This window comes from Eptatretus burgeri, chromosome 4 (assembly GCF_056783735.1).
Source record: "Eptatretus burgeri isolate ZD-2024b chromosome 4, Ebu_testis_v1, whole genome shotgun sequence".
Taxonomy (NCBI): Eukaryota; Metazoa; Chordata; class Myxini; order Myxiniformes; family Myxinidae; genus Eptatretus; species Eptatretus burgeri.
The window spans coordinates 911,887-925,883 of record NC_140964.1 but is presented as its reverse complement, the minus strand read 5'-3'; the positions used below and the strand labels follow the sequence as shown (position 1 = coordinate 925,883).

The following is a 13,997-nucleotide window of genomic DNA, read 5'->3' as shown; positions in this document are numbered from 1 at the left end:
AGGTTGTTGGCCTTCTGGATTTTTATTAAAAATTAAATGTGTGACGTTCTTGGATTTGTGATGAGTTTGGAGGAAATTGCTGGTAGTTCCTGTTTGGAAATTGAGCCTTTGGCGGTCTCCTAGACAAACTTTTGGTTCTCCAGGGTACGGTCTTTTTTGACCTTGGAGTAAAAATAAGCGTCGGAAAGTTGCCATGAGGCTTCCTATTTGTAATTAAAGGTTGATGCTGCTGATTACCGTTGCACCGCTTTTGTCAACCGATTTAATGACCATGTTCTCCCATTTCCGGTGAGATTTGAACGCATTCCATTGTTCATCGGTAATAGTGTGGTTAAAATTCAGTTTTTGGATGTCGAGGTGACATCTTTTGACAAGAAGTCTCCAGAGGTAAACTGCAGACCACCTAAGGGCAGCTGCCAACCTCCCAGACTGAGTCTTGATTTCCATTAATTTATGAAAGGTTTCACTTGAGTTCCTTAATATTGAGATGAATGGAGTTAACTTAGATGGCAAGAAAGCTACTTTCAAGCTGAGAGCGGTAGATAAGGATTTCCCTGTTGAGTTCTTCATATTTTGAAGACATAACCCTGATAGTGAATCGCATGAGATGCCTTGAAAAGGCCACACAAGTACTCTCTACCTCGTGACGGTACCACCGAGATGAGGCAAATACCTGACGGGTAGAACGTACAATGAAAACCTTTCGGAACAAATTTAGACTTTGAGCTTTGGCCGACGAAGTCGATGTGACAGCAAAACCTCGTCTTGGCAAAGATAGGTTTTGTTAACTGGAATGCTCGATCGCTGGCTGACGAAGGGACAGGGTTCAAGAAAGGTTAAACAATTTTTCATGGTGCTGCTACTTAGTGAAATGATCGAGACTTGGCATCTTTAGGTTGGTGGTCCTTCACACTCTATGTCGAATGAAGAACTAGGCTTGCTGGTGAAGGGTCGATCTGCATCAGCGGACAGGTAGAACGATGGATGAAATCAACAGGTCGTTTATTGAGGTATGCGAACTGCCATGGAAAGCAAGTTGAATATAATCTTCATTATTGTTCACCAGAAAGTCCAGTTCTTCATTCTGTACAAAGAAGGAATTCTTCAGATCCAGATCCTCTTTTTTTTTTCTTTTTTTCGCCTCTGTCTCTGTCTCTGTCTCTGTCTCTCTCTCTGTCTCTGTCTCTGTCTCTCTCTCTGTCTCTCTCTCTGTCTCTCTCTCTGTCTCTCTCTCTGTCTCTCTCTCTGTCTCTCTCTCTGTCTCTCTCTCTGTCTCTCTCTCTCTCTCTGTCTCTCTCTCTGTCTCTCTCTCTCTCTCTGTCTCTCTCTCTCTGTCTCTCTCTCTCTGTCTCTCTCTCTCTCTCTGTCTCTCTCTCTCTCTCTGTCTCTCTCTCTCTCTCTGTCTCTCTCTCTCTCTGTCTCTCTCTCTCTCTGTCTCTCTCTCTCTCTCTGTCTCTCTCTCTCTCTCTGTCTCTCTCTCTCTCTGTCTCTCTCTCTCTCTGTCTCTCTCTGTCTCTCTCTCTCTCTCTCTCTCTCTCTCTCTCTCTCTCTCTCTCTCTCTCTCTCTCTCTCTCTCTCTCTCTCTCTCTCTTAGGTTTCAGGATGTTTCTTCAAGCTTGGGTGTAAAGAAATTTGTTTAACAAAGATCCATCACCATCTCTCATGTTACATCTCTCATCGCCAGCTCTGTGTTGTCTTTTGACAATGGGAAAGGTGAGTCAGACTTGTGTCCGAGAAGGAACTGATAATTTTCCATCGGTTCAATGAGAACCTTTTCTCTTCCTGGATTTGCAGATTTTCTCCACCATACTGCTTCCGTACACATCCCATAATTTTTACTTTCTTATTCTGTTTCTTCTCCAGCTAATTCTGATTCTGATGTACCATACTCTGTCACAGAATTTTGGTGCTGCTGAAACAGTTTCTTCGCGAGGGTCAGACTGGGCAGTTTGGCATCTCTCTCCCAGCAGTAGTTCGGGCAGGAATTTGTAACTTGGCCAGGGTGTTGGCCATAACTCAACTACCCTTCAGGAAAGGATCTTTAACTCAACACCATGGGATCTTTAATGTCCACCAAATATGGATGCCGTTTAACGTCTATCCAAGGGACGGCACATACGTTGATGAATCACCCTGCTTGTGAAACACCAGGATGACAGTTTATAGCTGAGTCGGGATTTGAACCCAGACGAGACAGACAGTTCAGAGGTGACATACCTCTTGACCATCCTGCTCGCCCTAATTCTGGGACACATATATATATATATATATATATATATATATATATATATATATATATATATATATATATATTCATTCCGGTATGTAATACTTGTTACTTCCACCATCGAAGGTGGACGGAGGTTATGTTTTCACCACTGTCTGTATGTTTGTTTGTCTGTGCACACGATATCTCAAAACGCTAGGGACGGATTCAAACGAAATTTGGTTGATAGGTTGGGTGTGTGACAAGGATGAATTGATTCGATTTTGGTTCAGATCCGAATTCAGATCTGGCCTATCATTGGGATACTACACGTAAACCTGGCCGAGGTACACGCTCTATACCGAGTGCCATTCCAGTTGATTTTCTTGTTTTTGATCCCACTGTGATTTTGGAGCAGGTAGGGATTATCTAACCCGAACCCTCGCAGCTCAGTTTCTTTTTTGCAAATTAAAAAAACGACAAATTAACCCAAGCCTTCTTTTCTGCAAGATGCGCTTCTGATGAAAATTGCTTTACTTGGTACATAACAGACATGTAGAGACCCGAGCGGCATCGCCATTGTCTGTTGTTACTCAAAATCATTTCGAGTATTGATTGCTCTCTATAAAGATAACTGTGCCAGGTGTGCCTTACAAATGAAGGGCGTCTGTTTCTCTGTGAAGAGGATTAAATGGAGGTAGCTATGCAAAGTATTCATTCCGATCTTTGTGTGCATTTATTTTTACTTCCATTGCAAAAGTAAGCAGAATGAAGAAACCTTGGTAAGACAGAGGCATTTATACAAATACCACTATAATTGGGACCACCCTACCTTGGAACTTTGAAAATCTTCATAAAACTTTCTGACATTTACTTGATCTGACAAAGCAGTTTGCCCATGCTCGTGCCTTGTCTTAAAGTTATTTCACCTATTTGTCAAATGTGCTATTTTTCATTAATATGATGCTTTAACCTCATTTAAACAGATAAAGGAGCTTTAAGACAGAGGAATGAGGGTTCATACCAGGTCAGAAGGGGTACAAGTGCCACATTTGAATGCAGTACATAATAAATAGATGGTCGCTGGCCTTGCAATGATTTGGCAGTAGGTAGTGTGATGTGCAAAACAAAGGGTAGGGCGTTGGGCTGTGGCATACAATTGTTGTAGAAATCGAGTCACTGCTTTTCGTCGTGCTGACAGGTGGGGTGGGGCATCGCAGTCGTGCGTGTCACACCTGTCAATTATTTAGAGCTGCCAGCCTGTTCACTTGTCTACCCCTTCCTTTTTATGATTATAACACCCTCCTCCCCTTCCCAAACCTTTATCCATGAAACTTTGCTATCTGTCTACATCAAGAAATTTGGTCCCGGTTTGAGCAGAAATTGTTCCATATGGCTAGCCCATGGACACGCTGTGGTGGGTAGTGTGAGATCCAACCATACTGGAGGTTATTTAAGGACAAAAGCCCAGAGGCACAGGTAGTTATATTTGAGAGAGAGAAAGAGAGAGAAAGAGAGAGAAAGAGAGAGAAAGAGAGAGAAAGAGAGAGAAAGAGAGAGAAAGAGAGAGAAAGAGAGAGAAAGAGAGAGAAAGAGAGAGAAAGAGAGAGAAAGAGAGAGAAAGAGAGAGAGAGAGAGAGAGAGAGAGAGAGAGAGAGAGAGAGAGAGAGAGAGAGAGAGAGAGAGAGAGAGAGAGAGAGAGAGAGAGAGAGAGAGAGAGAGAGAGAGAAAGGTGGTTTATTGCAGAGTATGGGGGGTAACAGGGCCCCAAGACAGCCGAATCCCCACTCGGGTGTCCTGCTTATCCACACCAGCTTGTAATCACACCTCAGTACTGTGGTGTACCAGCCTCCCAAGATGGGTGGAAACACAATCCCCTCCACACCACATGACTTCGTTTCCCCCCTGCTTCACCAGCAAGACGAGTTAGTGCTTCATTGAACCTGCAGAAGGACCAGGCAGAAGCAGAGGATGATCAAAGACGAGACGGAGAGTCGAAATTGGGGAATTCGCTGGAATTTCAGGTGTCGAGGCCAATCTTTGTCCTGTCGTGGACCGATATCGGTAAACCGGGTCATTGTCAGGTGAAAAGGAGGGGAGGGAAATGTTTGCTTACGTAATACATCGATAAATCACTGCGAGATCTTTCACGAGCCGGCGGGCAAGGCCTGACGTTCTACTGATGGTGACTTTTGAGAAGGAATTTGAAATTTGTTCGAGCGTTGCAGACAACTCACCTACTTTATACACCACATAGAATCTATCGTCTTTGACGTCCGACAATTGATGCTAACGGACGGGACACCCGGCTTAACGTCCATTGGATGGAGAGACGACGCACTTTGTAATGCGACGCCGTGTTCGTCGCTTGAGAAGCACGAATCGGCCTATTCGTTTGTAAGTCGGCTCGGGAATCGAACGCACACCCGACACAGCACTTTTCCGCGTCTCGGTGATCACGACAAGCACAGCAGGAGGCGCTCTCGGGCCTAGTCAAAACAGGCTGCGCCTTTCACACAACGTCGTTTCATGAACAATTCAGGAAATAAAACACAAACAAATACAATTGTCAGGAAATGCAACATTTTACTCAATATATAGTTATTTATAAAAATATAAAAATATAAATCCAAAAGATTGTTATCGATTTGAGACGTCTGAGTGACCGCGTCGTCTAGCAACTGCGGCGTCGCTTACGCGGGAGGTTTGCTGGTGAGTGCGCGAGTGTTATTATTGACCAGTTGAGACCAGTCCCTGATTTTTCTTGATCGGTCATACCTCAATGACTAGGTTAGCATTAACCCTTATTTTAACCAACCGTTCTCGAGTGCGTGTCCCACACAACGCGCCATGAACACCGTGCGGTCCAGTTTTACGGATCGGTCGGAGTGCAGGTCACCGTGACGTGATGGCGGGAGGGAGCGGTGAACTGTTGGAGCTCGAACGACACTTGGAGCGCGAGATGCTCGTCGCTCTGGCTGAAGATGAGCGAAAGCACCGGGTGAACGAGGCCAAGTTCCGTGCCGTGACCCAGGCCAAGACCTACGAGCAGTTTCGGTGAGAGATCCCGCCAGAGGCTTCAAATCAAAATTATTATTATTACTCTTCTTGTTGTTGTTCTTCCTCTTCCTCTGCTTCCTCTTCTTCTTCTCTTCCTCTTCTTCTTCCTATCCTGGGATGTGTTCCGTTAGCAAGCGGCTTGCTATCGTTTTGCCATAGACGGCTCCGTTCAAAGCGCTCAAGCAAGCACTCAAACGGAACGGAGCGCTCGGCACCGCTTAACAAAATGGCGGTCTCCATGGAAACGATGCCGTCGCGGCACTCGAACATCTGCTGTGCAAGTCGTCGTTTTCAGTTTTACTCGATCCTCTTGTGATAACTTTCCCCACACGAAGTTATTGTGTGAGGAGCGGCTCCCGAGTACGAGGAAGAGAGAAACAAAGATAAATGGGGGGGGGGGGTCAGAAGGAGGATCCCCTTAACCAGCTTATCTATGCACCCCACCACTGTGCATTCTGGGGAGTTTTTCATAATTATAAATCTTGAAGAATTAGGATGAAGAGTAACAGTAACAAAAGTATGAACTGCACGTTTTAACATTCGTAGTTTAGAGTTTAGGGGTTTAGAGTGGTGGGCTTGGGATCCTTGGATCCTGAGTTCAAATCCCACTTGGCTGTTTAATTAATAGCAGGTGGGGTTGACTCTGCCTGTCATCCTTCCGAGGTCGGTAAAATGAGTGCCAACTTGCCTGCTAAAGCAGAACCAACGCTCTGCACAAAATCTGGTCCCAATGGATGGATGGTGGGGTTGGTGGGTAGAGTTTGTGCATGACTTGCTGAAAAAAGGGGGTTAGTGCATCTGTATATTGCTTGAAGACTCGTGATGTTGGTGCGGTGTGTGTTTAAAGAAGTAAAGGTCTTAAGGGTGTACAAGGTGTGTTCCAATAGTAGTTAGGGTTGAAAGTGTCTAAACTCTACAGTGTATGTATGTTCCAATAGTAGTTTAGGAAGGAGGGGGGGGGTGAGGGGTGCAAAGTGGTTTAAAATGTGTAAAGGGGTCAAAAGTGTCTTAAATAAAGGGTCTAAGCAGTCGAAGGGATTGAAAGGTATGTTCCAATATAGTATGTAATTAATAGACACTAGTGCATGATACACGGTGTGTATTAGACCTCGTGTCTCAGCAGACACGAGGTGAATTCAAAATGGATGAAAGAAACAAAATGTGCGTGCCCGTACGTGTGTGGTCGTACGTGCGTGGCCTGCCAAGCGAGCAGTTCGTTCTTCATCCGTTTCAGCTGCACGACTCCTTGTCACGTGAGTAGCGTCGCGTGTCAAGCGAGCAGCTCGTGCTTCGTTACATGCCATTGCACGTGCACGACGCACAGCTTCGTTCCTTCGCTCTCGTAAACGACGACTGGATTGGGGCATTCTTTCAATTAGATCGGAGCAGCCGTATCATAAATGGCCATAATTTGGGAAACACTTGGGGAAACGGCTGAAACGGATGAAGCCGAACGATATCAAACCTTGAAAAGGCACATACTCAGGTCCCCAGCATCAATTGTGACGTCATATAAAACGAAGAAGAACAATTAACGTCAATTGTGATGCGTGCAAAAAAAAAGTAGAATTGTGACGTCATAGCACCGTGTCCTGTCATTGGTTTGGTAAATAAATGGCCATAACTTGGGAACCACTTGTCCGATTAATATCAAACCTTGAAACGGCACATCCACAGGGCCACAGCAATATACCTGGCAAGTTTCAATTAGATCGGACCAGTGGTTGTCGAGAAACAGCGGTCGCAGACACGCACGCACACACGCACACACTGCCTTCAGAAAGTATTCACACCCCTTGACTTTTGTCACAGCCTGAATTCTAAATGGATTAATTGAGATTTATTGTCACCGATCTACACAAAATACCCCGTAACAACAAAGTGAAAACAGGTTTTCAGAAATTTTAACAAATTAATCAAAAAATGAAAAGATGAAGTATTTTGCATCAATAAGTATTCAACCTCTTTGCTATGACGCTCCAAACTGAGCTCAGGTTCATCCAATTCCCTTTAACCATCCTTGAGACGTCTCTACAACTTGATTGGAATCCACCTGTGGCCAATTCAATTGATTGGACATTATTTAGAAAGAAACGCACCTTTCTATATGAGGTCCCACAGTTGACAGTACATGTCAGAACAGAAACTCCTCCATGAGGTCCAAGGAACTGTCCGTCGAACTCAGAGATAGAATTGTGAGGAGGTATAGATCTGGGGAAGGGTATAAAACAATTTATAGTGTTGAAAATTCCCAAGAGCACAGAGAGCTCCATCATTAGGAAATGGAAAGAATATGGAACTACCCAGACTCTTCCTGGAGCTGGCTGTCTGATCAAACTGAGCAACCGGACAAGAAGGACCTTGGTCAGGGAGATGACCAAGAACCCAATGACCACTCTGACAGAACTACAGAGATCTTTGACTTTGATGGGAGAACCTACCGGGAGGACAACAATCTCTGCAGCACTTAAGAGATCTGGGTTTTATGGGAGAGTGGCCAGACGGAAACCACTGCTGAGAAAAAGGCACATGAAAGACTGAGCATGAGGCAAAAGATTGTGATCTTGTGAGATGAAAATTGAACTCTTTGGCCTGAATGCAAAGGGCTATGTGTAGCGGGAAAACGAGCACAGCTCATCACCTATCGAACACCATCCATACCGTGAAGCATGCTGGTAGCAGCATCATGCTATGAAGATGCTCTTCAGCAGCAGGGATTGGGAGACTGGTAAGGATAGAGGGAACAATGAATGGAGCCAAATACAGGCAAATCCTTGCGGAGAACCTGCTTCAGAGTGCAAAACACCTTTGACTGCGGCAAACATTTGCATTCCAACAGGACAATGACCCCAAGCAACACTGGAATGGCTTAAGAACAAGATCGTGAAAGTCCTCTAGTGGTTCAACCAAAGCCCAGACTTGAAGATGGCTGTTCACAGACGCTCCCCATCCAACTTGACAGAGTTTGAGCAAATCTTCAAGGAAGAATGGGAGAAAATCCGCAAATCCAGACGTGCAAAGCTGATAGACATACCCAAGGAGACTCGAAGCTGTAATCGCTGACAAAGGTGCTTCTATAAAGTAATGACAGGGGGGGGGCGGGTGTTTTGAATACGAAGACGCAAGATGTTTCATCTTTTCATTTTGAATTATTTTGTAAAAATTTCTAAAAACACGTTTTCACTTTGTCGTTACGGGGTATTTTATGTACATCGGTGACAATAAATCTCAATTAATCCATTTTACATTCAGGCTTTAACACAACAAAATGTGAAAAAGGTTGAGGAGTTTGAATATTTTCTCTGTGTAAGGCACTGTGTAAGTTCCACCTTGAAGCATATCACCATTTGAAGAGGTAGGCAGCCTCATGGCTGCATATACTATATTAAAAGGTCTGAGAACCAACCATAGGACTATACGCAGGAAAAAAAGAAATAATAATAATAATAATAAAAAATTCTTCAAAATCTTAAAGTTTTTCAGATAAATCCATCAAGCAGCAGAAACATCAATTTATATTTCTTTCCACTCCATAGGGAGATCGTTCTGGCATCACACCTCAAACCACTGGACAAGCACGATAAAGTCGGAGGACTTCCCAAGCAGCCCTGGAATGTTTTTGCAAGTTGGAGAAAGATGGAGCCCACTTCAGAGAAAAATGTGCAGGTATGTTGTATGATGGGAAAAGACTATCAATTGTCCGTAATACAATGTGACAAGGAAGCAGAGGGTGGGAGAAGCAGCAGCTAAAAGTCAAAGGAGGGGTGTCAATAAGACCCGAGAGCAGCCCAACATCCAAATGTCTTTGAAACTCGGTGATTGAAAGAAACAAAACGCCAAGGCAAAACCACAATCGGGCCGAGTTTGAACTGCAAATTAGGGACAATGGAGACGTAACCTACAGAAGGAGACAAGGCATTTATATACGTCTCACAAACAACTAAATGTGCTTGCTGTCCTCAACCAGAACTACAACTTCCTTGTTTCGATGCCAAGCAAAGCACAGCAACCACAAGGTGGTGTGACTGCATCTACGAATAGATAGATTTATTACTTGGCACAAACATTTTTTTTGACAAGTAGGTTGATCCTTTTGTTTGTGTGTCTGTCTGTCTGTTAGCATCCAGCCCAAACCGCTCAACCAATCGTTCTGAAATCTTCAGAGATTAATGTCACCGACCCTGCAAGAGTCCCGCCTTGAAGTTTCTTAAAATTTGGTCGACCAATTTGAGCCAAATTTTCAAAAACCCTCAAATTTCATCCGATCGACTTGAAATGTGAACAGGATTTGCATATCAGGTCATTGAATTCAACCACCTATTACTTTTGAGGTTATCCTAGGCCAAAAGGTCAACATAAGCCAAAGTTTGAAATTGTTTCTAAAATTGTCAGGTTTCATCTGATTGACTTGAAATTTGAAGACCATTTGCATGAGGTCTCTGAATTCAACGACCTATTCATTTTGAGATCAACATAGGCCAAAAGGCCAAATTTTCTAAAATCCTCAATTTTAATCCAATTGACTTGGAATTTGAAAAGCATTTTCATATCAGGTCGCTGAATTCAACTACCTATTAATTTTAAGGTCAAAAGGTCAACGCAGGCATAATTTCTAAAAATGATAGATTATGGCCAAAAACTAAATATATAACTTTATCTCAAAAAGTTGTGGACAAGTAATGACAAAACAAGGTGGATGAGTTGAATAGGCGACAAGAACAAGCGGATTGGATTTTGGTTCGGATCCAGCCCATCAGTGGGATACAAAACATGAACTGTTCCACCTGGTGGAGGTATGCGCTCTAGAGTGCCATTCTACTTTGTGCTGTTTTGCCAAGTTATGACTCTACGAGTGATTTTTAATTATTATTATCATCTATTTTTTTTCCCGGCATCTCATTCACTTAAATTATTTGTGCAGCACCAAAACCCCAAAGATCTTGATTCTTGACCTGCAAAAGCTCAAAAACGACTTCGTTGTCGCCTTTCTTTGCACAACACGTAAACAGCAAAGTGTGATCAACAGCTCGCCATTCTACAAAGTAGAAACATACAAGTGGTTCAAATTTTAGAGACCTTTGTTTACCACCTTGACAGGTAACCATTGCTCTCTTGACGTTTTATTGAGAAATTTCTCAATTATTCATCCTCCACCCTGTTATTTCATTTGGCACAATCTACACTTGCATCAAAGCTGGAAACACTTGATGAGAGGTGTTGGTTACCAATACGATAAACAAATTCCCTCAAAAACGAATCTAAAGATTAATTTACCTATCAAGGCAAAAGTCCAGGTGAATTTGAAACAGCCTCATACATAGTGTAATCATGTAAAAACCAACCAATTTAATTTTCACTCGAAAGGGCCATTTTAGGCCTTAATTGACACCCCCTGCTTTCAGCTGAGGAAAGCCCGCGACGTTACTCTGATCTCACTTTGTGTCTCCCCAGCGAGAGTCATCCCGACACCTCCCAAGCACAGCAGCAGAGCTTCACGGGATGTGGCGTGGACTTGCTGGTGACCCAAACGAGCGCTACAGTCTGCTGCTCGACACCGGGGAAAAACGGCTTGCTCAGATGTTCTCCACAGAAGTTCCCTTCGGTCTCCTCGGTGAGATCCTGGTCGCTCTGAATGACGGCTTTAAGGATGAAGACGCAACCGCAATTTATGGCCTGCTCTGGCTCCTCACTCGCACGCTTCGTTCTGCCCTCAACATCAGCTTTCTGAGTGTGACGGAGCGTGATGCCTTGCAGCATTTGTGCACACGTCTTACCGCCATTGCTGCAAACACATCCATTGCCACGACTGCTCTACGTGAGGAGAATGAAAACGGTCCACAGCCAGATAAAATGAACCAGCTCACTAGCTCAATGTCCCCAAATGGACAACCTGCAGGAGTAGATTTTTCAAAGAAAGATTTGCACAATACAGGCCTCGTTAGGAACCTTAGAAAATCGTCCTTCTCCATTGATGATGTTGAAAACCTGAAACAATCTTTCAGTGAATAGAAGAGGCTTTCGGTTGCAGAAAATTATTGGATGGATATATCTTCATGGAACGACTGATCAGCATTGCCCGAATCGGTCTCAACATGACCCATAGTCGGTGCATACGAGAAGGCAAACCAGGCAGATACAGGTTTTACAGGTTTAATGGTAAGAACAGCTCCAATTACACACCATGGCATCATTTTCTTTCTGTTAGCACAGTTCAGCAAGATGACATTTCCTGTAAAACAATTGCACAGTTTCTCTTCAGGTAAAGAATGTTGTGCTGCTACTGAAAACATGAATGTGCAATGAAATCACACTGGAATTATAAATAAAATTTCATTAAAAGCATGGAATAAATATACACTTTGCGATATAGTCATAGAAAAACAAACAAACAAAAAAAAAAATACAAATGCAAACGACAGCAAGAAAAGCAACATCAATGTGAACACTCAAGTTTTCCTGCAATAACATTAAAATACTTCTACCATTACCAATACACATCCAGAGTCGAAACAAAATGTTTCAATCCCGAAAAGTATACAAACTGTGCACAACACCTTGCAAATGTGCCAGTGGGATGGAAGCAACAGAACATTTTCAACATTTAATATGAACCCACGTCATTTAAACCCTGGGACAAATGCAAGGCCCAACCAAGAGCTTTAAACCCTGGGAAACCAGCAGGCCGAAGCACGAGCTTTCAACCCCGGGGAACCACCAGGCTCAGGTACGAGCTTTAAACAACGGGAAAGTGCCAGGCCCAAGCACGAGCTGAAAACGCCAGGCACAAGCAAGAGCTGAAAATATTAGGCCCAAGCATGAGCTGAAAATGCCAGGCACAAGCACAAGCGTTGGGCTCCGGGTAAAAGCCAGGCCCCAGCATGCGCATCAATGCCTTGGATAATGCCAGCTCTATGCACCTGGCTCAGCTCTAGATTAAGGCCAGGCCCACCGTTCATGTGAAAATATCTTTTATAAACATCTCCTGTAGTCATAGCCTCCTGCCCACTTTCCACACTCACATGTTACAGCAAAGGCTGGAAACGAGTTGTGTGCATGGATACGTTGGTAATGCACGTACATGAGGAATGTTTAAGTTCCATTATTTGCATTCCCAGCTATGGAAAGACATTTAAAACAAAACAAATTTCAGTCTCCAGCTTCCATTGCCTGAACTTCATTATCATCTTCATTGTTGGCCTTCCTTTTATCACCATCTTCCCTAGAATCCACGTCGTGCTCAACGCTGACAAACGCACTGTGCTGGAAATGCAGGTGGCGACACGCAATCGGCACAGATGGAGAACCCAGAGATGTACAAAAGCTCTGGCTAGACTTGGGATTGTCAGCAGTGTTCTCCGCATGTGATTCATTTGAATGTACTTTTATGTCTGAATTATGCGATAGTAGAAGCTGATCCCCACTGGAAAAAACATCGCTACCGGGTGTTGGGAAAATGGCTTTGTTGGGAAGTGCATTATTGATGATGGAAGTTGGTTGTCCAGACATCAAGTCATTTTGTTGGACAATGTCCACAGATATGCTGAGGTCAGTGTATGTCCCAGGGGAGCTCACAGGACATGCCTCGCATGTGCTTTGCGACTCTCCACCAATGATAGGTGAGTCTTGGCATGCAGTAATGTGCAACAATGTCGGGACATCCTGGGCTGTGGCCAGAAGAGATGTCATGCTCATGCGCTGGGGCTCATCTGGTGTGGAATGAAAAGATGCTCCTACATCTTGCAGTGCTACAGAGGTCAAAGGTGATTGTGGAAGCAGGCAGCCGAGGCTGTACTCTTCCTCATGGAACAGGGACACGGTGGAGGATTCATCAGAGGGAAAGCTGAAAAGTGAAGAGTCGAGGCTGTAGGATGCAACATCGTTGGCACGCTCCGCCTGAACGTGCATCTCAGTAGCACCTGCCGGGAATGGCAGTGCCGTAGGAATGCCAAAATCTTCGTAACATCTGGTGTGCGCATCCTCCCGCTCAGCTTCTCCGTCAGAAGAGCAAAGAGCTGAAGCGAAACCACTGCTCGGGCTGTCTCCAGCATCCCCGGCTAGTGTCTCAGCAGACAGGAGGTGCATCATTGGATTAGCTTCTTCTGTCATGCTAAAGGTGGGAGATTAAAAAAAAAAAACATGCAGTCGGTTTAACATCTCAAACAAAGTTAGTCTTGCAAAAGACCACTCAATTTTTACAAGTTGGTTGCCCCACTTTCCCAAAACACATTCTAGTTCTTCTGGCAGAAATACTGAAAAAGGCACAAAGATCAGGTTCGGCAGACGATATCATCGGTCGAATAAAATCTTACTTTAATGGAGCAAACGTGGACGTCACCGAAACTCCAAAAATGATCTTCCTTTATCTTGTATGTTGTGATCAACAAAATTTATTTCAAAAAATAATTATAAAGTCCATTTCCAAGAACGTGCCACAGTACATTACCCATCGAGGGTGGGCCGAGAATGTGAATGTTGTGAAGACGATCAATGTCAAGTCGCTTAAAAGCAATTATAAAGGAAAGGTAAACTTGCAACAACAACAAGAAGAAACTGGCGCATGCCACTCGAGATAGGATATCAATCTGGGACATCTGGTAAAATGCCAAGTACTTTAATCTTCAACAACGGAACTACCTCACCAATAGTAATCAAAAGAGCATTTGCCTTCAATAACTACACACGGAAAAGGTTAATTAGAAGCCAACAAAACACGAATCGTTCACTAACAAAC

General features: G+C 43.9%; 3 protein-coding genes across 7 annotated transcripts in view; 1 reads left to right on the top strand and 2 right to left on the bottom strand.

Annotated features, from left to right (window-relative positions):
* The window catches only part of LOC147027305 (uncharacterized), a 43,609-nt gene extending 38,333 nt beyond the window's left edge, over nucleotides 1-5,276 (bottom strand). Inside the window, exon 1 of the mRNA XM_085876612.1 lies at nucleotides 5,025-5,276. The gene's annotated coding sequence lies outside the window, so the exon portion shown is untranslated. The remainder of the gene's footprint in view (nucleotides 1-5,024) is intronic.
* DNAAF19 (dynein axonemal assembly factor 19) lies at nucleotides 3,891-11,621 on the top strand. Of its 2 annotated transcripts, none has more exons than XM_085876629.1 (3): nucleotides 3,891-4,603; nucleotides 8,803-8,932; nucleotides 10,718-11,621. In XM_085876629.1, the coding sequence occupies exons 1-3, from the start codon at nucleotides 4,554-4,556 to the stop codon at nucleotides 11,273-11,275; spliced, it is 738 nt and encodes a 245-aa protein (XP_085732755.1). In that variant the 5' UTR covers nucleotides 3,891-4,553; the 3' UTR covers nucleotides 11,276-11,621. The 2 variants fall into 2 exon arrangements, with proteins under 2 accessions (XP_085732755.1, XP_085732754.1); XM_085876628.1 differs by lacking the exon at nucleotides 3,891-4,603 and adding an exon at nucleotides 5,115-5,263.
* Nucleotides 11,403-13,997, bottom strand: part of LOC147027303 (cysteine/serine-rich nuclear protein 2-like) — a 24,069-nt gene continuing 21,474 nt past the window's right edge. For all 4 annotated transcript variants that reach the window (XM_085876620.1, XM_085876621.1, XM_085876622.1 and 1 more), the window contains one exon: nucleotides 11,403-13,373. In XM_085876620.1, coding sequence (XP_085732746.1) covers nucleotides 12,413-13,373 — 961 coding nt within the window. In that variant the 3' untranslated portion in view covers nucleotides 11,403-12,412. The remainder of the gene's footprint in view (nucleotides 13,374-13,997) is intronic.

Excerpts from the sequence above, each read along its gene's own strand:
- DNAAF19 (XM_085876628.1), top strand. The coding sequence starts at position 5,115 with ATGGCGGGAGGGAGCGGTGAACTGTTGGAGCTCGAACGACACTTGGAG. Across the intron at positions 5,264-8,802 it reads AAGACCTACGAGCAGTTTCG|GGAGATCGTTCTGGCATCAC; the intron begins GTGAGAGATCCC and ends TCCACTCCATAG. Across the intron at positions 8,933-10,717 it reads CTTCAGAGAAAAATGTGCAG|CGAGAGTCATCCCGACACCT; the intron begins GTATGTTGTATG and ends GTGTCTCCCCAG.